Here is a 22,846-nt window from a genome sequence, read left to right on the forward strand (position 1 = left end):
AATCTGGAGATGGTTGGTGCTGGATGCATCGAGCAGCGGGCATGAATATTTCAATGTGCCTATGTGTTTTGGAGGAGGTAATGAGTGGATCAATAGACTGGTGGACAAGAAGAAAATAGAAAACTACAGACGGAGTGGAAGAGATGCTCGGATAGGCAAAGAGACAGAAACGTTATTCCATTCTTCTGTGATTTATTCCCACAAAGCAAGTGACACTTTTGAAGACGTAGGGAAATGATTTGTTATGTATGGCAGGTGATCTTATGAATCATTCTTCCACTGACATCCTGTGCAGTGTTCAACTTCAAGAAATCCAATCTCAATTCTTTTTACTAAATAAATAATAGAGTGTTACTTTCAAGTCTATCATCTACTGTCTCTTGTCACTAAAGCGGTCTTTCTAGTCTACCTCAGTGTTGATTCAGTAACACTTAAAGTGACATCATATAAGCCACTTGTTTTTGGGAGACTAAAACATGGGTTTCCTTTAGAAAACGTATTTGCGTACCTGAAGTGGTATATAAAGATACCATTATTAGATACTTACCTCAGTAGTGGGAAGCCTCTGAAAAGTTGAGAGGTTTCTACGATCCTTTTTGAACCCTCCCAGTGATGAGTGAAAATGCTGATATTATTCTTGCATTACTTTTCGTGACCGTAATGTAAAATTTGACTTTCGAGCAAAAATGCTATTGAAAATCATTTTGTACCAAGTTTGTAATTTTTTATATTTTTTGCTAATTCTTCTACCTAAAATAATCGATTTTCAAGCTTTTCGTGAATTTTCGAGGGTAAAAATACAGGTTTTGACCATTTTTCATGAATTTTTCATATTGTGAAAATACAATATATTTTCACTAATATTTTTTTGCAAAATCGAAAATTGCATTGACGTTGGTGAAAAAAATTCACAAACAACACTGAATCCTCCGTTTCAGCATTAGGTCCCTCTGAACAAATTTGACAGGAGCTTGTTGACTAATTACTTGTGGTCATGCTCCTTTTTGTTCTGCGCATAAACAGCTGCATTCTACTGGGCATGTGTAGACCGTACTGAGGCATACACAGTATGAAAGCACGTTTACACAGATAAGAGCACAGCCACAAAGAAGAAGAGGGTCCTGACCTGGGCAGCAGTGGTGGGCTTTGAGGACGCAACATGTTTCGTGGGTGCACCTGCTTCCTCAGGCAGTTTTGTGGATCATCTGTCTGTCAAAACTGTGAAAGCCTGGCACAAGGCTTTCGGCATAGCAGCTTTCTGCATAATTTGGCTGGTAAATTGTATGGCCGAGCAATAAACCGTTAAAGCTGCACAGTGCAGAATTAACTAGGGGAGTGTAAGGCCTCGTTCACATCTCCTCAGTGCAGATGGCCGTGCGATCAGAACACAACGCGTATGGTCGCATGCCATCTGCACCACTACCTGCTGCACTGCTGAACCCATCCCTTGACAGCGATGGGTCAGCTCTGCGCTTGCAGGCAAAATGCAGGCAGCAGTACGCAAGCAAATCATAGCGCATCCTAGTGCTGTGCAGCGCAGTAGATGTGAACGGCAGAAGGGCTGTCCATGCCCTTCTGCCGTTCTTGCATGTCAGCATGTCAAACGCGCTTCCAAATGGGCACGGAAGCGTGTATGATGTGAACAAGCTCTAAGCCTGTGGTCTTTAAGAGGTTAAGGAATTTGCCTCTAACACTGGAGACAGTGTATTATTGCCCCTTTAATGCTGTTTCTGAATCATGTTAAATTCAGAAAGGACCACTGTCATAAAAATCTAAAAAATTAAATTACATGTAAACACATACAAATAAGAAGCATGTTTCTTCCAGAGTAACATGAGCCATAAATTACTTTTCTCCTATGTTGCTGTCACTTACAGTAGGTAGTAGAAATCTGACAGAAGCAACAGGTTTTGGACTAGTCCATCTCTCCATAGGGGATTCTCAGCATGGCCTGTATTCTTTATAAAGACACTCCTTGAAAAAGATTTAGAAAAAAATGCTGGCCACAATTCACTAAGCTCATCTCTTGTCTTTAATAACGTTACTGAGCTGTTTTTACTGTTATCATCTTGGTGATAAAGCATGCAGTATTCACTAAACAATTTACCTCGGTCAAACCTAAAGTCAAGAACTCTGTCTTTAAGTTAAGGAGAGATTTCTAAAGTTAAGGTTTCAATCCTTAAAATAATGACATAATTCTAAAGTTAAAGAAAGACAGATTGTTAATTCACAGAGAGGAATGCACATGTTAAGTGTATGAGAAGTTCTCACAGGCTTGAGTTGTCATAAACCATTTCTGCCACCCGGACGTGAAGCTCACATCCGGGGCGGCTGCTCTGCTGCGGTGCCGCGCTTCGGCGCGCTCCCGCAAACGATCGCGGGTGCGCCCCCGTGCTGTCCCCCGGTAGCCCTGGGATCGGTGAATGGGAATTCGTGATCACCGATCCATGTCCCCAGCAGAAAAACCGAAGCGCTCTTACAAGAAGCTTCAGTCTTTCTGCACGTAAAATTTTTGGCGTCATCCTTGTGCTTCAGGTTAGTGAGAAGCACGAGGAGAAAAAAAAAACTCAAGGTGGCCATTTTGTGGCCAAATAGTAAAACTACATCTACATATTTTTTACATTACAATTTACACATATAATAACATTAAAAATTAACTGTTTATTTCCCACACCAAAATATTACCCAAATAAAAATTTTAATGGAAAAAAGAAAAAATTACAATAAAAAAAAGACATAAATAGTTACCTAAGGGTCTTAACTTTTTAAATATGCATTTGAAAGGGGTATACTACCAACATTTTTTTAAATTATAAGCTTGTAAATAGTGATGGACGCAAAATGGAAAAAATGCACCTTATTTCCAAATAAAATATTGGCGCCATACATTGTGATAGGGACAAAATGTAAATGGTGTCATAACCAAGTCAAACGGACAAATAAAATACATAGGTTTTAATTATGGTAGTGTGGATTATTTTAAAGCTATAATGGCCGAAAACTGAGAAATAATGAATTCTTTCCATTTTTTTCTTATTAATCCTGTTAAAGTGCATTCATAAAAAAATAATTCTTAGCAAAATGTACCACCCAAAGAAAGCCTAATTAGTGGCGGAAAAAACAAGATATAGATCAATAAATTGTAATAAGTAGTGATAAAGTTATTAGCGAATGAATGGGAGGTGAAAATTGCTCTGATGCATAAGGTGAAAAATCCCTGCAGGCTGAAATGGTTAAGGGACAACTGAAGTGAGAGGGATATGGAGGCTGCCATATTTATTTCCTTTTAAACAATACCAGTTGCCTGGCCGTCCTGCTATTTAGCTGCAGTAGTATCTGAATAGCATCAGAAACAAGCATACAGCCAATCTTGTCAGACCTGACAATAATGTCAGAAACACCTGATCTGCTGCATGCATGTTCAGGGTCTGTGGCTAAATGTATTAGAGGCAGAGGACCAGCAGGACAGCCAGGCATCTAGTATTGCTTAAAAGGAAATAAATACGGCAGCCTCCATTTCCCTCTAGCTTCAGTTGTCCTTTAAGGTAAGTGTTACTACAGACTGCAATGTGAAGTGCAGGATTCTGAGCCGGCTGCTATATTTTTTCTAGTTTAGGCAGAAGGGCACTCTGTATAGAGAGAAATATATACAGCAGGCACACAGAGAAGGAGGGAGAGAGACACCAAGCATATATATACAGCAATACACACACACACACACACACACACACACACACACACACACACACACACACACACACACACACACACACACACACACACACACTCACAGCCACAGCCTCGCTCTCTCTCTCTCTCTCTCTCTCTCTCTCTCTCCTTTCCTGGCTGTCCTACCAAAGCTAGCTGTAATTCTCCTGGCAGGAGGGGTGGAGCTACATCCTGCCTTCATGTGCTCCTTCCCTCCCTATCTGCTGCATGTGAGAATAACAACAGAGGTGATAACTTAAAGGGAACCATAGATGAACATGAAAAAGATTCTATACATACCTGGGGCTTCCTCCAGCCCCATACGCTCTGATCAATCCCACGCCGCCGTCCTCCGCTGCCCGCAGCTGTGAGAACCGGCTCCCCGCTCTGCCGTCAATTGGAGCCAGTCTAACCGTAAGGAAAGTGCACTGTTTGCGTATCTCTGCAGCAGCCGCTTGAGAGATACGTAGAGGGCGCACTTCTCCTGTGTAGGCTGTCTCTGATGACGTCAATGACGGGAGCCGGTTCTCGTAGATGCAGGCAGCGGAGGACGGTGGCGTGGGATTGATCAGAGCGTATGGGGCTGGAGGAAGCCCCAGGTATGTATAAAATCTTGTTCATGTCCCCATCTCTGGTTTCCTTTAAGGACTGAAGTGATAAGGCAAGCTTCTTTAGTGAATTTACACTTAAAATACAGAGCAATGTGTGGTGATAAGTTTTCACTTACCTTGTTATCACCAGCATGATCTTAGTGAATTGAGGCCATTGTCCAATAAAAAAGGAAACTTAACAGGCCAAAAAATATCCTGCAAATAATTTTGCCCCATTTCATGGGCACATCGTTCAATTAGTGTCTCTGGGCTTCTGAAGTCAATTTTACAAGATTTAATTCTGACCTTGATTAGGGAAGATTTATTCTCATCTATGAGGTTGTTAATTCTTGGAATTAGACGCTGCGCCTGGCAGAGGCACTTTGAATGATTGAGACTTCAGAGGCACGAAGAGTTCATAAAAAAAGAGAAAAGAAAGTCTCTCTGTGATAATGCTGATGATTTGGGCAACGCGGTGGCGATTTGCCAGTGCTCCGCGATTCTTATTCATGAACGCCAATTAATCTTCCTTAGCTCTGTGTACTCAGGCTAGGAGCTGTGCAATAAGTATGGCAGGCCGGGGGATTGGGGAATGTCCTGTAGAGCGCTGATTTAATGCAGACTCTACTACCTTTTAATAGATCTTATTAGCATAGCTTATTTTAATTACATTTTCAAAAACCAAAATGTCCCAGACGTGTTATTAACCATTGCTTAAAACACCGAAAGCCTGACAACGGTAGATTTAAAATGTCAACGTGATTTTTTATTTTCAACGATAGGCAGATCGTTAGTAACACATTCATCCATGTTTTTTTATCAGCGGTAACGCAAGATGTGGAAATAGACAACGAGGGTTTTTAGTCAATGATACGGCGGTAGAACTCAGGACGGCAGATTATCAGATGGCTCACAGGGACTCTCTGTATCCTCATCAACTCTTGGTTCCACCCCTCCCTCCCCCCTTCTCTCTATCTAAGCTAATTACCAGCTTCTAAATTCCTAATTAGTAAATTAGAAAGTGCCTGACATTAAACAGACAAGAGCTTTTCACACGATAGTTACACTAAACATTATCCTTCTGTTGGATACCGAGAACAGAATTGCAGCTTCAAAGTGCAATATAAAAATTTGAAGTCCGTTTCTGCTCGCGGGAAGTTGCCAGATTAATGGCAGCGGGAAATACAACCATCTGTTTGCCAACAAAACCAAATATGAATGGAACACATGCCTGTAACGCTTCCAGACCTGCGGGGAAGGCAGAGAGGAGAAATATTAGTAAACGAAGGCGTTCATTATATTTCGAGGGACGTTAACAAGGCTAGCGAATTGGCTTTATCTTATGCTCAACAACGCACATTACGCTAAATGGTTCATTAAGTTAAATGTCTCCTAGAAGACCACACTCTTGGCTCTCAGGCTGTACACGAAGCACCTCATTCCACTTTATCATACATGGAGCAAAATAAATGGAAACCGAAACAGCAGGTTCTGGCTGCAGTTTTAGGCTAATCGGAGCACACGCCGAGATATTGGCAATGATACCGAGCAGTTAACTTGGTAAATTGGCATTTTTCTCCCAAAACTGACGGCCAGACTCATAAATATCCCTATTAAAGTTGATAGGATGGACATTACCACACTGGTAAATGAGTTGGAATAGGAGGGCCTTTGTCTTCAGTGGTTGGTGGGGGTCCACTAATGGACCCCATTTTGACTTGTTGGTCATATGGCGGAAATTTGTCTAATACGGTAAAAGATTTGGAGCCGTACTCCAGGCATGGTTTAGATGGCTCAGAGGACCCAGATGTTACCCTTTTTGAAATTGCATTTAAAGGAGGGAGAGATTTTAAAATTTTTCCGACGGAATTCCGTATAAATCGGAAATCCGCGGAACTGCCCCGGTATACCGTCGGAATGGAACGGTAACGGAATTTGTATATGTCGGAATGCGGAATAGTGCCGGAAACGGAAATCGGCTATTCCGACCATGCCTGTTTTTACATTGTCTTATATAAGCATACGTTTTTACCAGAGATGGACAACCATTTAATGGGGACTTCAGCTCCCTCTACTTGTGACTTTTTCTTGGCTAAGCAGAGTAATGAGAGGATCCTAGGCACATATCTTCCCAGGTATTTTCTTGGTTGGTCTGGCACCGAATTTAAGCTGTGAGCAACTAGAGATGAGCGTCATGACTTAATTACGATTTCGCGAAATTTCGCGTAATTAGTGTAATTACGATTATGGCCGTAAGTACATAATCGTAATGAAGAGGGATTTCACGAAATTCCGCGTAAGCGTAATTTTCGCATTACAGTGGGTATCGCGAAATTACGTTTGCCTTGCATGCAACCGTTTGTAAGCGTAGTTACATAACGTAATTTCGCGATAGTTCATATTACTGTAAGCGTTAATTTTCGCGTCATTTTTCGCGTTACGCATATAAAATTCGCCATGTAGTGATATTTCGCATCAAAATTCGCCATGCAGACGAAAACGCGAAAAAATAAGCTAAATTTCGCGAAAATTAAGCGAACCCGAAATTACGTTATGGTTTAACGCGAAATTACGTTATGAACGAAACGCGAAATTACGCGTTGAAAATTACGCTTACGGTATTTTCAATTACGATTTTAATGGCAATTACGCTACCATAATTTCGCATCGTAATAGCAAATTTCGCATGCGTAATTATAGTAACGCGAAATTTCAAAAATTTCGGCTCAACACTATGAGCAACTAGCCCTATAGACTAATGGGACCATGTTCTGGATAAACTACTTACTAGTCCTGTAATATTAAATAATGCAACCGCAGTATATATGAGGGTCTAGGTACCCTCAGTACCTAGCCTTCACTATTCAGAACGGGCCTGCAACCCTGACCAGAGTCTGGATCTAGAGTCCATTGTGTAATGAAGTGGGATTGCACAAACCTGTCATCCTGGAGCCAAAAGTATTTGTATATCATAGGAACTGTACAGTTGGAAGTAGTGATGGTCAAGTCTAGGAGAACTCATGGAGAAGCATTTGATCAGTTTGGTCAGGTGATAGATTTGCTAGTCGTGATCATGTGCTACAGCAGGATGTGCTCACAGAACTTTGCAAATCAGCTGATCAAATAAATCCTGAGCTTCTCCACACATTCTCCTAGACATGACTATCACTAGTTGGAAGATATGGTAACCACCTTTTTATCTACCTCAAGCAAAGATGCAAACCCTAAGCTGTGCAATTATTTTGGCATGAAGTTTAACTCTTTTAAGGAGATTACATAAATCTTTTGACTAATGTGCAGTTTTCAACTTGAGGGAAAGCATGTACATTACTTACAAGTACCAGCGTCTATCAATATCCCTCTCAGAGGTAGGCAACTGCTGTACGTGTGTCATATGATGCTAAAGGATTGTCCGCGTTGGTGTGTGAGCTCTGGCTGGCCAGATTTAGATATAGTCCTGATACATGTCCTGTGTAGATACATGTCCTATGTATGTGACACAACTAAGTCTGTAACCATGTGTTGACATTGAGTAGCAAAATTATGGATAATGATTTTGAGGAGAATATGTAATATAAAAGTGCCCTTGAGGGGTACGTACCTCAGGAGGGGGAAGCCTCTAGAACCTAATGAGGTTCCTCCTGTGCAGCACCGATACAGCACTGTGACCCTCAGATAGCAGCATATGGCAATATTTACTTTTGCTATCCAGCCCAGGCACAGTACCATCCTCCCCCTTGGTCTCCGGTGGAAATAGCCGAGCACAATCTGGTCCACTCTACCGCACAGGCATCTTGTGCCATGCCTAGTAGAGTGGACCCGATTTGGCTCGGCTACTTCTGCCGGAGCCTGTTGTGGAAAATGGTACTGCGCCTGCGCTGGATCCCAAAGGTAAATATCGCCGCATGCTGCAGACGCACCTGCTCGCATCCGCCGACAAGTTTGTTGGTGGATTTTCAGAGGGAGCCAACACTGGATCCAGCCTACCCAGGAGGATGGGGAAGCCTCATTGGGATCCAGAGGCTTTCCCATCCCGAGGTAAGTGCCCTATAGGGGCACTTTTTTTTTATTACATTATCTTTAATTACATTATCTTTAAATGTGTGTACTGCATAGGTTTTTAAAGTAGTGAACGTGTAGGGCTGTTGCTCTTAATTGTTTGTGCAATAAATATATTTGTGGACAGTATAGCATAGTGGTGTTTTATCCCAAACCCTATCATAATTTTTGTTCTGTTGTTTCCGGTTGCACCATTGCTAACTGATCAGTAACAAAAGCAAAGTCATTGTGATTAATGCACTTAGGCAGGACAACTATTTCCTAAAATAAACATTTTTCTCTATATGAGGGTCTTGCTTGTTAAGCAATATGAGCCTGTCTCTCGAATCTGATTGACACAGAAAAAGAGTTCAATTATGCAAAAGAATAGTTCCCAACTGTCCCTCTTTCGAGGGGAAAGTACTGTATTTTTTGGACTATAAGACACACTTTTTCTCCCCCAAAAGTGGGGAGAAAAAGTCACTGCATCTTAAAGTCCAAATGCAGGGAGTCCCTGAGTTGCAAACACCTGCCAATATGAACTGCCAACCCGACGCAATGTCGGGACTCCCTGTACTGTCCCCATGCAGAGGAAAACACAGGGGGACAAATAGAGGACACGGGGACACAAAGGGGTGTAGAGGAGAACACAAGGGGGACAGAGGCAAAAACATGGGGGACACGGGATGATACCAGGGGAACAGAGGAGGACACAGGGAGACACAAGAGATACAAGAGGGCATAATAATGGGGGGGGGGGGAGCCATCCACAAGATGCCCTTGCATCATAGGTGCACCAGGTATAATATTTATACTTTTTTCCCCTGGTTTTTGTCCTAAACCTAGGTGCGCCTTATGGTCAGGAACGTCTTATAGTCCGAAAAATATGGTAGTTCTTTAGGAACCAAGGGGGTGTATTAAGCAATTGTTAGTAAAATTGCCAAGTGCATGAAGTGCACTCCAATTTCACTAGTACTTCCAAATGCTTTGTAACATGTGTTACATAATTAGCATATCCTGTAGGGATGCTCACTTGGATTCCGCGGGATTAAAATTTCCACATTTCCTGGTTCCGAAAATTTTTGGAAATTCAGAAAACAGAAACCAGAAAACAGAAATCAGAGTTTCTCGGAAATCCGATTTACTGTAACTCTGTAATTTCAGCCCAATCACAGGACTCGCAAGCATTGGACCAATCAGAGATTGCAGAATTTTTCTGGAAAATTTTAATTGTAAACCAATCACAAGACTGATTTTCCATTTTTCTGATTTCCGTTTTTCAGAATTTTTTTTTCATTTTTTGCATTCTTAGATGCAAAAATAACTAATAAATTATCACCAACATTTGGAAATCGGAAAAAAAATGGAAACTGGAGAATTGGAAAAAACAATACTCGGAATTTCTGTGGAATCGGAAATGAGCATCTACTACCATCCCTCATAGCCTACAGCACCCTGGTAATGAGAGTTGTGCTAACTGCGCAACGCAGTATGGAACTGTTGGAAGTAGCGGTCAAATTACAGTGTGTTTCATATATAAAGCCAATTTACCCCTATTTACTGAATACGCCTCCAAATGCACCCAGCAATCAAAAACTACTAGAATTAAGACAAGGAGAGTAACATCAAGCTTACATTAATCATAAGCAACTTATTTTATTATTATTGATTTTATAGATAATGTGAAAAATAATTGAGAGATAATTCATGAGGCACATTGGACACTATTCAATTCATTTTTCTCCTAAGGTTTCTCTGCTATCCCCTCTTCTCTACTTAACATGTCCAATGAGATGCTAAGAATTCCGGCTTACAAGCCAATTCAATGCAAATTGTATGCGGCTTGGAATCAAACCAATCAACCAAAATTGTCAGGACCAGTGATGAGCGAAAATACCAATATTCTTTTCACATTCATTTTTGTGAAAATAATGTTAAATTCGATTTTAAAGCGAAATTGCCATAAAAAATAAGTTTTGTTGTTTTTTGAGTTTTCGCTGTAATAATGATTGGATTTATGCGTTTTAGCAGTAATAATTTTTTGCAGTAAAAATACTGTTTTTTCACGTTATCATGCTTTTTGCAGTAACATATCTTCTTTTTTTTTTTTTTTTTTGCGTAACATGAAAATACAAGCTATTTTCACAAAAAAATTCTCGAAATCGAAAATGGCTTTTTTCAATGCAAAACTTTGCAAGCTACAGTGGCCAGGACGTCCATTTGACCCACCCAATTTTACTCTACTCCTATTTTTACCTCTACTAAGACTTCTGAGTTCCGGGTATAAAAACAGCAAGGGATTAGAATGTACGATACGGGGTGAGACAGGCCCTTCCATCTGTGTGCTGTGATGTCCCCATCGCTCTCCATAAGCTCTGTTCATATATATGTGGATGCATGGGTTTGGACATCTGGGTATTGAGATCAAACCCATTCGTGATGGGAAGGCCTCCATGTAACGTGCATCACCCAACTGGTCATCCAAAGTTGGGCATTAACGTCATAGTTTTATTTTATTTTTATTTTTTGTCTCTCGGCTTCATAAAGGGTTTTTTCTACCTTACGAAAAGATGAGATCCATGCCTGGAACCACTATACTTAGCCCTAGCTTTGTGTGACTCAGAATAAGATAAAGTCTAATTTCACTTTATAATTTATGCCAATGCCGTGCAGCTTTGAGAAGGTTATTGAATAAGCCGTGTTAGGCTGGGTACTAGTAGTTTAACCATCTGCCAATTGCTAGTGCAGCATTCTGCAATGCATAGTTGACAGCAGTGAAACACAGTTTATTTCTCAACTTCTTCTGAACTGCATCCTCCAGTCTAAAGGTACCCATGGACAGGACCATCTGCTTCAGAAAAGAACTTTTGTTATCAGAATTAGAGATCAACTGAAAACTTGGCCCACCGGAATAGAAGAAACAATGGTGGAACTATGTTTAGCCATGGCAACCCACTAGGCAGAGAATTGAGAAACTCCATCGACATTCTAATGGCCAATATTTCTCATATGGAATAGGGCCAATGGGCCCAGTTCCAATAGACCTGTAGTTTCCGGGCACTAATCTGCAGATGATGGACCAGCTATAGGTGTTTGCCAACGTACCATCTGCAGAGTACAGTTCCAACTCCTTGGACAATTTCTCATGACTGGCAACCATTCTGCAAATGTTTGCCAAAGCCAGCCACTCCCACTGAAATTAATTTAAAGAGATACTGAAGCGAAAAAAAAATATGATAAAGTGAATTGGTTGTGTACTATGAATAATTACTAGAAGATTAGCAGCAAAGAAAATATTCTAATATTTTTATTTTCAGGTATATAGTGTTTTTCTAACATTGCTTCATTCTATAATATGTGCAGATTACACAACACTCAGCATTCAAAATGATTCTTTCAGAGCAGTCTGTGAACTAATGACCTCTCCTCTGGCAGAGAAAAAGTAAATAGTTCAATAACACTTGAGATAATAAAAGTCAGAAAACAGCCCTCTCCACGACTTTAAAAGTCGTAGAGCTTAATGGCTTTTTTTTGCATAGAGATAACTGGAGTTTCTTAACTCTTCCTGTACTGGAAACAATTAGACTGATGTATCTGATCTTAATGTTTTATTTCTTAGCTGTACTACACATACAAATCATAATATCATAATTTTTTTTTCGCTTCAGTGTCTCTTTAAATGCATTGTCAGTCTCTCTTTAGTATTTTAGAAGGAGAAATGCCATGCATGTCTACCATCTTCTTATTACTTAGTAGTTAGCACATTCCTTAAAGCTCAAGTTAGCAACTTTTTTTTTCACTAATTATATGCCCATCTCCTCCCATCACTACACTATCAATACTAATGAAATATTACAAAAGCAAGCAAATTAATTAGAAATACACCCAAATAGAGAGTGGCAATTTTTTTATGTCCGCTGAACTCCATAGATTTCAAATCCTGGCTCTATCCTGTGCAAAAGGAGTCATAGCCAAGATGACAGTTACCACTCCTCTCACTCTCTCTCTCTCTCTCTTTAAAGGACCACTATCCCGAAAATCATAACATTTTAAATACATGTAAACACATTCAAATAAGAAGTATGTTTCTTTCAGAGTAAAATGAACCATACATTACTTTTCTCCTATGTTGCTGTCACTTGCAGTAGGTAATAGAAATATAACAGAACCGATAGGTTTTAGACTAGTCCATCTCTTCATGGGGGATTCTCAGGGTTTTCTTTATTTTCAAAAGCACGTGTCTGTTGCTCCGTCCAGCTACTAAAATAGTGTGCAGCAAGCAGGGAGGCTGGCCAGCATCTTTGTATAAATCCTTTTCAGGGAGTGTCTTTATAAAGACTAAAAGCCTTGCTGAGAATCCCCCATGGAGAGATGGACTAGCCCAAAACCTGTCGATTCTTTCAGATTTCTAGTACCTTCTGTAAGTGACAGCAACATAGGAGGAAAGTAATTTATAGCTCACTTTACTCTGGGAGAAACATACTTGTTATTTGTATGTGTTTACAAATATTTAATATTTTACATGTTTCGCGATAGTGGTCCTTTAAGAGGCAAAACAAAAATATTAAAGTATTATTACACTGTTACCAATAGTGTAGGGAGAAGAAAATGAGGAAGGTAAAGAGGTTATAGGGTTAATAGAAATTTTCACTGAAGTTGAAATGTAAACCTTTCTTCCCACATGTTTCAGCTGAGGCTGGTCTTAGGCATTTGCTAAGGGGCACAGTGACCAGGCCTGTCAGGAGCTGGGGATGGGGCTGTGAGAGTTACCTATATGTCCTAATGGAGCTCCCCTTTTCTCCCATTTTGTACACTAGATTTCCCATTCTTTCTTCTCACTTCGTATGACAGCCTATTTATCTTGCTCTACTGGTGACTGACTGTCCATTGCTGTTGTAAAGATACACTGTAGTTAAAGGACACCCAAGGTGAAAATAAACTAATGAAATAAATGATTGTATCTATCTCCTAAAAATGACTATTTAAGATATTCCTTAGTTTTATTTTATGTTTAAATCTACTTTTTAAGTTTTAACTGTTTTATTGTTTTTGCCCAGTGACACATTCATTGAAGTATGCCAGAGCTAAAATCTATGAACTATTGACACTTTTTATCTCTTTCCTGCTCTCAGAAGCCATTTTCTGATAGGAAAATGTTTTATGATTGGAATGTCTAATCGGTGAGGGTCACACTGTAGTCACTTCCTGTCTGAGTCAGGACTATATTGTGTATTCTGTCTGGATTTGAGCACGCTATCCTTGCCAGATATACACCAGACCAGTGCTGCAGCCCAAGATTATTACACCTATGCTAAACACCTGTTATTGCGGTGCCTGTTGGCCTCTCCTTTTGTCTCTATATTGAGTCAGGACAGAGTCAGCCACTTACATACCTGATATTTAACTCTTTCAGGCAGAGAAAGAAAAAAAAGGAGCACAGCCTAGTTATTTGTGTGCTAGGCACTGTACATACACATGTCTATCTCATTATGTCACATGTCACTTCGGGTATCCTTTAAGCCAGGGTATGAGTCTTCATAGTTTGGGTAGTGTGCCTGTACATCTCTGCATCTGATCGGCTTTCACCAGTACCAGTCAGGAAACCAAATTAGCCAGCGTCTCAGGAGAGTGGCAGAAGGAACAGCAGGAGCTCCAGGGGGCATTTCTTCAGCAAGTTAACCTCCTTGGGTCATAAATAGCACCAAAAAAAGACAACTCCAGGAGCGCATGTGCCTCTATGTACCTCTATGCCTCCTTTTTATTTTCACTTTTAAAAATATCCCCTTAGGTGTCCGATAAGCCGTTACGACACACTTGGCTGAGTACCCAGCCTTAGAGAAAATTGCCCTTCTGAATTAAAAAATATGGTTCATGGCAAGGATCTACTTTTCATATGGAAAAGCCCTTTATTTTTTTCATTTCCATGAGATAGTATTTATTTGACTATGTCCTCTTTTTGTTCTTTGTGCTTTCTTATACCTTCTTTCTCATACTGTTGTTTTTCCTTTCTCGAAACTCCTCCCTTTTTCCCCCTCTTCTTCGCTCTTCTTTTTGCCTCCTCCTCCTTCACAGGCATGAGGATCCTGGTGAATCTGCTGCTGGATACGCTGCCCATGCTGGGGAATGTCCTTCTTCTGTGTTTCTTCGTCTTCTTCATCTTTGGAATCATCGGGGTGCAGCTGTGGGCCGGACTGCTTCGGAATCGCTGCTTCTTGGAACAAAACTTCACCATGTAAGTTACAAGACTTCACATCGCATATCATTGAATACATTAAAATATAATAGGAGTGGTCTTTAAAACCCATCCCCAGGCATAGATTTAAAAACACCATCTAACAACTTAGTTACCAGATGGCTCGTTTGAAATGGGACTTCTGCTTGTCTTTTGACCACATGACCAAATTTCATTGTTCTAATTTTCAGGTTCAGTGAACAGGGCATTGCAGAAGCAGCCCTATACTGACTTGAAAAGGAAAGGCACAGACTTGATTTTCCTTAGAAAATTGTAGCTTATAGCACAGACAGTGTGCAGGCAAAAACTAGTGCCTGGGCCCCCGACTTAGTTATCAACAAGCAATTTATTTGATATTTAATTAAAGAGCTTCTACGCAGTTAAAATGAAGCTGTGGCATTGAGCTCTTCCACAGATCCTGAAAACAATGGTTCCTGGGGCAGGGGTGTGTACAGTGTGACATACACCCACAGATTTGTATTGTTCACATGGCATCCAGATACTGGGCCAGTCCACAGAGAATATGAGGTATTTGAAATTATAACTGTATTTCCCTTTTTACCTCAGCTCTGAAATGTTTTAAAGTGTACCTGAAGTGACTTGTAAGATAAACATGAGTAGATATAGCACTAGACCTACCGAGAAATTGTCTGAGCACCTTTCTGTTTTCCTAATAGCAAGTGTTAAACAACCCCCCAAAGAACTAGAGTTGTTTTGTATGCAGATGAGTTTGTCTGAACAGCTTGTTAAATTCCACGTGTTTCCTGGAAAGTAAACAGAAGCCAAAAGATCATTCTCTGAAAATACAAATATGAGACTCAGTTCTATGTTCTATTTAACTGTATTACAACACATCTAATGAATCATCTCGTAAGCTTATTTTTACTTCAGGTTTGTTTTAAAATGTACCTGAAGCAAAAAAAAAAAAAGATCCCACAGTAGAAGGAATCCTCTAGGTTGTCCTGAGGCTTCCACGGTCTTCTTACAACCCTTCATTCCTGCGCTGGGATGTTTCTTAAGAAAAACATTTTCTACATTAATGTTGAATATTGCTCACCACCATGTACGAGTGTGGCCACACTGCGCAGACATAATGTACAGTGGAACCTGTGCAGTAGCATTTAGCTGATCATGCACAGCTTTTTCCTACATGCACAAGAAGCTCCATGCTACTGTTCAGGTACGGACCCTACTGGCACCTATGCAGGGCATCCAGGCTCGTACATGGGGAGTGCAGCCACAAAGATGAAGAGGGTTCATGGAGGATTGTAGAAGCCTATAAAGCATACAGAGGCTTTTCTCTACAGTGGTAAGTATGTAGGTTTGCTTTCAATTCATAAACAGTGCATTTAAAGCAAATGGGTATCATTAAAAAAAAACAAAAAAACAGCCAGATACTTACCTAAGGAGAGGGAAGGCTCTGGGTCCTGTAAAGCCTTCCCGCTCCTCTACCGGTCCCCTCGTTGCAACACTAACTTCCCTGTTTGAATTCCCCACCCCGGGGGACTTCTGAAGTCTTCTGGGGCCAAGTCCTCCCAAGGACAGGTGGCTCCATACTGCGCATGCGTGAGTGTGCGAGAGAAGGTGCTCAAGCATGCGCAGGATAGAGCAGATCATCTTCGGGAGCACTGGGGCTCCAGAAGACTTCCCAAAGCCTCCCTCCGCCAGTGGAGAGAGCAGTATTTGACCAAATTGGATAAATACTGCCACGGGGGAGCCATCGCTGGTACAGGAACCGAGAGAGGATCGGGAAGGCTCTCTAGCATGAATGCTCGGAATGCCAATTTCCCATTCCGCGGTAAATCCGCATTCCGCCATTGCCAAATTACCGATTCCGCCTTCCGCTACCAATTTCCGCATTCCAATGCGGAATTTCCGCCGGAAATCGCGGAAATTCCGCCCGACTTTAACATCGCTTTTCTCAAAAACTATAAGGTCTTTTTAAAAACTTTTTTTTGCATCTTGTTAAGAAGATTCAGTTTAATAAACCCTGAAAATGTGTTGTTTCTAGGACTTAAGGGGGCTTTGCTATTAACCGCTAAAGTCGGCGGATTTTTATTGTAATGTAAAATGCAGGAAATAGGCAGATGCAGATTTTCTGCATTTTACATTACAGTAAAAATCCGCCGACTTTACCAGTTAATAGCAAAGCCCCCTTAAGTCCTAGAAACACCAAATTTTCAGGGTTTATTAAACTGAATCTTGTGAACCAGATGCAAAAAAAAGTTTTCAAAAAGACCTTATAGTTTTTGAGAAAATCGATGTTAAAGTCGGGTGGAATTTCCGCGATTTCCGGCGGAAATTTCCGCGATTTCCGGCGGAAATCCGCCTACCGCACTAGAATTACCGATTTCCGCATTCCGATGCGGAAATGCAATTTCCGATCGGAATTTCGGAAATTGCATTTCCGCGGAATCCGAATGAGCATCCTTACTCTCTAGGGCCTAAAGCCATTCCTCTCCTTAGGTAAGTATCTGGCTGTTTTTTTGTTTTGTTTTTTTAATGATTCCCATTGACTTTAAAGCGGGATTGTCAGCCATAAAATCACATTCCATTTACCCACTGCTCTGTTTTTATTATGCAGTCTACAACCTGACCCTGAATTGCAAGCATACAAATATAATCATAAATGTTTCTGCTGAAATAAATCTTATCTCAGCCAGCCTGGCTATTTTATGATACATTTCCAAGGAGGGAGGAGCTTTTTATCTCCCCTCCCACATTCCTGTTTTCACTGATTGGCTGAGGGCAGTTTAGTGTGATGTAAGGCTGAAAAGGGAAATACTCCTCACCTCTCTGCAGAAGCTGCTGAAATACGATTTATGCTGTGCTCATGTCACATGTTTACAAAGCAAGCTAGGTATGACAAATATGATCCATGCTCACATGTTTATAAAGCAAGATATGATGCAGTGCAGTTTTTAGGAGAAAAAGTAGAGTAAGGGAGAAGTGACAGGATTGACATCAGGATTGGCTTCAGTCAAAGGCAGTAAAGATGGAAAATGCCTGAAACAGATTTTTATTATTTACTTTATACAATTCACTGAAATAAAAATGTTGACGGTACAATACATATTTTATGTAAGTAGCACAAGCATTTATCGACTAATATACTTGGTTTTTTTTCTGGGATAGTATGGCTTTCCCTGCTGCTTTAAAGAGAATCTGTACTGTAAAATTCCTACAATAAAAAGCATACCATTCTATTCAATATGTTCTCCTGGGCCCCTCTGTGCTGTTTCTGCCACTCCCTGCTGCAATCCTGGCTTGTAATTGCCATTTGTATGCAGTGTTTACAAACAAAAGACATAGCAAGTGATACGCTGAGAGTAGCTCAGTGTGTGAGTCATACAGAGTGTGCAGGGGGCCTGGAGAGGGTGTGTATAGCTTCTATCCAATCACAAGCAGCACAGCACATTCCAGCCTGAGTGCCTGAGCCCGACAGAGCCGACAGAGGAGAGAAGATTAGATCATATAACAGAGATAACACAGCCACTGTGCAAACAGGAAAGGCTGCAGTAAGACAGACCACATTAGAACAGGTATAGGAACTTATAGGATAGAAGAAATAAGGATGAAAATGTTGTTACAGAGTCTCTTTAAACACCTCCATGCCCACAAACTGCTGTTTGTCATTTTGTAGCTGGATACCTAATAACCACCATTTTAAGGAATTCTTTTTATTTATTTATTTTTTCCACAAAACAGATTCTGAATGCATGCAGAACGAGAAACGCTGTTACAATGCATTTATGTATTTGCCTTACTTTGTAAATTAAACCCACACCTCCAGGTTCATGGTCTACATTCATCAACTTACAAAATAAAAGTGCTGTTGTATTCATTTACAGACAGAGCACTCTTTACTAATTGCATTGTACATTTTTATTCCACATTTTATTTCTATGTATTTTTTTTCAGTATAGCACAGTAACGTTCATTAAAATAAAGTTATTAAATGTACACTGTAAAACAGAACCTATTTTTTGTGGCTGGTCTGGTTTGTGAAGACTGTGTCTTCCTTTTGTTTGCATTGTCAGATAAGATGAAAGGAGGAAAGTCATTGTTTGGGTAAATAATGCAGTGGAGAGGCTCAGCTATTTGGAAGTCTGCAGAATTGATTTTCCAAAGCTGCAGACCAGTAGAAAACACTTGAGAACATTAGCCAGCCAGCAAACTTGAAATGGATTTTTTTTAAATTGTCTGTTAGGTGGTAAATATGTGTATCCTATACCTGAGTAATATTAGCATACCTGTGTTTCCCTGAAAATAAGACAGTGTCTTATATTTATTTTTGCTCCAAAAGATGTGCTAGGGCTTATTTTTGGGGGATGTCTTATACAGTATTTATATCAGGAAGTGTATCTCAGCAGAACATTTGCTGTTCCTTTGTACTGTGTTGATCCTGGATTTGAAGGTATGCTACTTGCCCTGCACCTGCCCTGTTATCCCTGCACACAGCTGATAACCTGGATGTGTGCTGGGATGACAGGACCGTTACCCGATCAGTACTACACTGCTGTGTCACTGCTTACTGGCCACCTCTTCCTCCTCTTTAACTTCCACTAGGGCTTATTTTCAGGAGATGTCTTATATTTCTAACAGGAAGTGTCTCAGCAGAACATTTCCTGTTCCTTTGTACTATGGCTGTTCCTGGATTTGAAGGTATGCTACTGTACTGATCAAGCACCTGCCCTGTCTTCCCTGCACAGCTGATAACCTTGCTGTGTGCTGGGATGACAGGACCGTTGCCCTATTGGCACTGCACTGCTGTGTCACTGCTTACTGGCCACCTCTTCCTCCTCTTTAACTTCCGCTAGGGCTTATTTTCGGGGTAGGGCTTATATTTCAAGCATGCTCAAAATTTCAGCTAGGGCTTATTTTAAGGGTAGGTCTTATTTTCAGTGAAAAAGTGTAGTTACTGTTTCTGTTGAATTTATACATCTAAAGAAAGGGCATTTTTTTTTTTAAAAAAGAGGAACTGCGGTGAAAATAACGTAATTAATAAATATATTTATATTTCCTCACCTTGATATACATTCTGAAATGTATCACAGGTGGTGGCATTTTTAGTTCTGTCAGGTGCAGCTCTGCCAGAATTCTGAAGCCAGTAGAAATAATATCTAATCTCCCAGAATGCTCTGGAAGGATAATTCTACATAGATAAAGAGCCTAGACTAAGCATCATTAGGAGGCGAGGCTACATAGGAAGCATTGCTGATGCTGAAATCAGGAAAATGACAGTAAAAGTGGGTGTACTGAATAATTTACTGTATTCTACTATGTGGCAGTACCTCTTTAAATAATATTAGTTGTTCTGAATATTAAAAAAAATACCACCTGATATCAGAAAGGATTGTCCCGTTGCTTTTTGGTAAAAGCACATTGATTGAGTGAGGGGCTCATTCAATGTGATTTCACAAATCAACAAAAATTTCAGGAACACATAATGGTCAGTAAGATGCTGTTCATTTCAAATAGATTTTTTCAAATATTATGTTCTTTTTCTGGAACTTTTGGAGCTTTTTACTGGTTCAATCAAATTCAGTAAGCTGTTAATTTGATCCAATCTACATAATTTTCCACAAAATTAATGAAAAATCTGTATCAACTCAAAATGATAAGTGTGTCATTTACCAGCTCTGTTAGTATAGGTTGGAGTTGATGCACAAAAAAAGGGGTAGCAGGAAAAAAGGGCGGCTAGTGGACGAAAAGGGCGCCGCCATAGACTGTAATGTATTTATCGTTAAAACAGCACCCAGAGCAGAAAAAATGGTGCCCGATAAATATCTTTAACAACATTAGAACATTAAAGTTTTTGAAATATGTTATTGTTTTCGAAGCTTGCACCGTTATAGTTTTTCTTTATATTGTTTGTATGTACAGATTTTACTTTATCAAATATGTTATCGTTTCTATGTGTGGAAGGGTGTTTTTGTGGGGGTTTGGGTAGGGTTAGGTACCACCAGCGGGGGTGGTTAGGGTTAGGCACCACCAGGAGGGGTGGTTATGATTATGCACCACCAGGAGGAGTGGTTAGGGTTAGTGATGGGCGAACAGTGTTCGCCACTGTTCGGGTTCTGCAGAACATCACCCTGTTCGGGTGATGTTCGAGTTCGGCCGAACACCTGACGGTGCTCGGCCAAACCGTTCGGCCACATGGCCGAACTAAGAGCGCATGGCCGAACGTTCCCCGAACGTTCGGCTAGCGCTGTGATTGGCCGAACGGGTCACGTGGTTCGGGCCCGAACGCGCTCTGATTGGCCGAACGGTCACGTGGTTCGGGTAAATAAATACCCGAACCACGTCATATCTCCGCCATTTCTCTGTGGGTTTAGCTTTGGGTAGGCAGGCAGGGTAGTTCGCTCTCCAGCCACGCTAGCCAGGGTCCCCCCCAGTCATTGTGTGTCGCTGCTGGGAACAGTAGTACACCGCTCGCTCAGCCACACTATATAGCATTCTGTTTACTGCCACTCTGTGTACCTCGCTCAGCCACACTATATAGCATTCTGTTTACTGTTCTGTGTCTGCTGGGAATAGTAGTACACCGCTCGCTCAGCCACACTATATAGCATTCTGTTCACTGTTCTGTGTCTGCTGGGAATAGTGGTACACCGCTCGCTCAGCCACACTATATAGCATTCTGTTTACTGTTCTGTGTCTGCTGGGAATAGTGGTACACCGCTCGTTCAGCCACACTATATAGCATTCTGTTTACTGTTCTGTGTCTGCTGGGAATAGTGGTACACCGCTCGCTCACCCACACTATATAGCATTGTGTTTACTGTTCTGTGTCTGCTGGGAATAGTAGTACACCGCTCGCTCAGCCACACTATATAGCATTGTGTGTACTGCCACTCTGTGTACACGGCTCAGCCTGACTATATAGCATTGTGTGTACTGCCACTGTGCACCTCGCTCAGCCACGCTATATATAGCATTGTGTTTACTGCCACTCTGTGTACACCGCTCAGCCAGACTACATAGCATTGTGTGTACTGCCACTCTGTGTACACCGCTCAGCCAGACTCTATAGCATTGTGTGTACTGCCACTCTGTGTACACCGCTCAGCCAGACTATATAGCATTGTGTGTACTGCCACTCTGTGTACACCGCTCAGCCAGACTATATACCATTGTTTACTGACACTCTGTGTACACCGCTCAGCCAGACTATATACCATTGTTTACTGACACTCTGTGTACACCGCTCAGCCAGACTATATACCATTGTTTACTGACACTCTGTGTACACCGCTCAGCCAGACTATATACCATTGTTTACTGACACTCTGTGTACACCGCTCAGCCAGACTATATACCATTGTTTACTGACACTCGGTGTACACCGCTCAGCCAGACTATATACCATTGTTTACTGACACTCTGTGTACACCGCTCAGCCAGACTATATACCATTGTTTACTGACACTCTGTGTACACCGCTCAGCCAGACTATATACCATTGTTTACTGACACTCTGTGTACACCGCTCAGCCAGACTATATACCATTGTTTACTGCCACTCTGTGTACATGGCTCAGCCAGACTATATAGCATTGTGTGTACTGCCACTCTGTGTACACCGCTCAGCCAGACTATATAGCATTGTTCACTGCCACTCTGTGTACACGGCTCAGCCAGACTATATAGCATTGCGTACTCTGCCAGTCAGTGTGTATATTGCTGGGATCAGTAATACTCCACTCACCGTCAACCACTATATGAGCTCACCATGAGTTCCTCAGAGACCTCCGCTGTGAGCAGCACTCCCAACAACAGCAACAGCCAACGCCCCACGCAAGCTATAACATCCACCCCAGCAGCCAGTGGTCAGCAGCAGCCCTCCCCGGAGGAGAACGTTGTGTCCATCGGTCCGGCGCCAGAGCGATTAATGAGGGCTGCCATTGAGGGGATGATGGGGCCTGATGTGGAGGAGGAGGTCGGGCTCAGGCCAGCATCCCAAGTTAATGTTGAGGACGATGAGGGGTCTGTGACTGTGTCTGGGGATGTTGGGGTGGCAGAGGTGGTGGGTGGGTCAGACTCAGGAGAAGAGTTGTATGATGAGGATGATGATCGGGACCATCTGTATGTGCCTCAGAGTCCGACCCCGGAAAACATGTTGTATCGTGTGTTTAGGTACTAAAATCTGCGTTCCCAGTAGTGTTGGGCGAACAGTGTTCGCCACTGTTCGGGTGCTGCAGAACATCACCCCGTTCGGGGTGACTATATAGCAGACTATATAGCATTGTGTTTACTGCCACTCTGTGTACACGGC

At 41.4% G+C, this 22,846-nt stretch overlaps 1 protein-coding gene across 2 annotated transcripts in view; it reads left to right on the plus strand.

The window, feature by feature from the left end:
• The window catches only part of CACNA1I (calcium voltage-gated channel subunit alpha1 I), a 614,989-nt gene that overhangs the window by 180,776 nt on the left and 411,367 nt on the right, over positions 1–22,846 (plus strand). For both annotated transcript variants that reach the window (XM_068252020.1, XM_068252021.1), the window contains one exon: positions 14,409–14,568. In XM_068252020.1, the coding sequence (XP_068108121.1) occupies positions 14,409–14,568 (160 nt within the window). The remainder of the gene's footprint in view (positions 1–14,408; positions 14,569–22,846) is intronic.

Source organism: Hyperolius riggenbachi, chromosome 9 (assembly GCF_040937935.1).
Source record: "Hyperolius riggenbachi isolate aHypRig1 chromosome 9, aHypRig1.pri, whole genome shotgun sequence".
In the NCBI taxonomy this organism is placed as follows: domain Eukaryota; kingdom Metazoa; phylum Chordata; class Amphibia; order Anura; family Hyperoliidae; genus Hyperolius; species Hyperolius riggenbachi.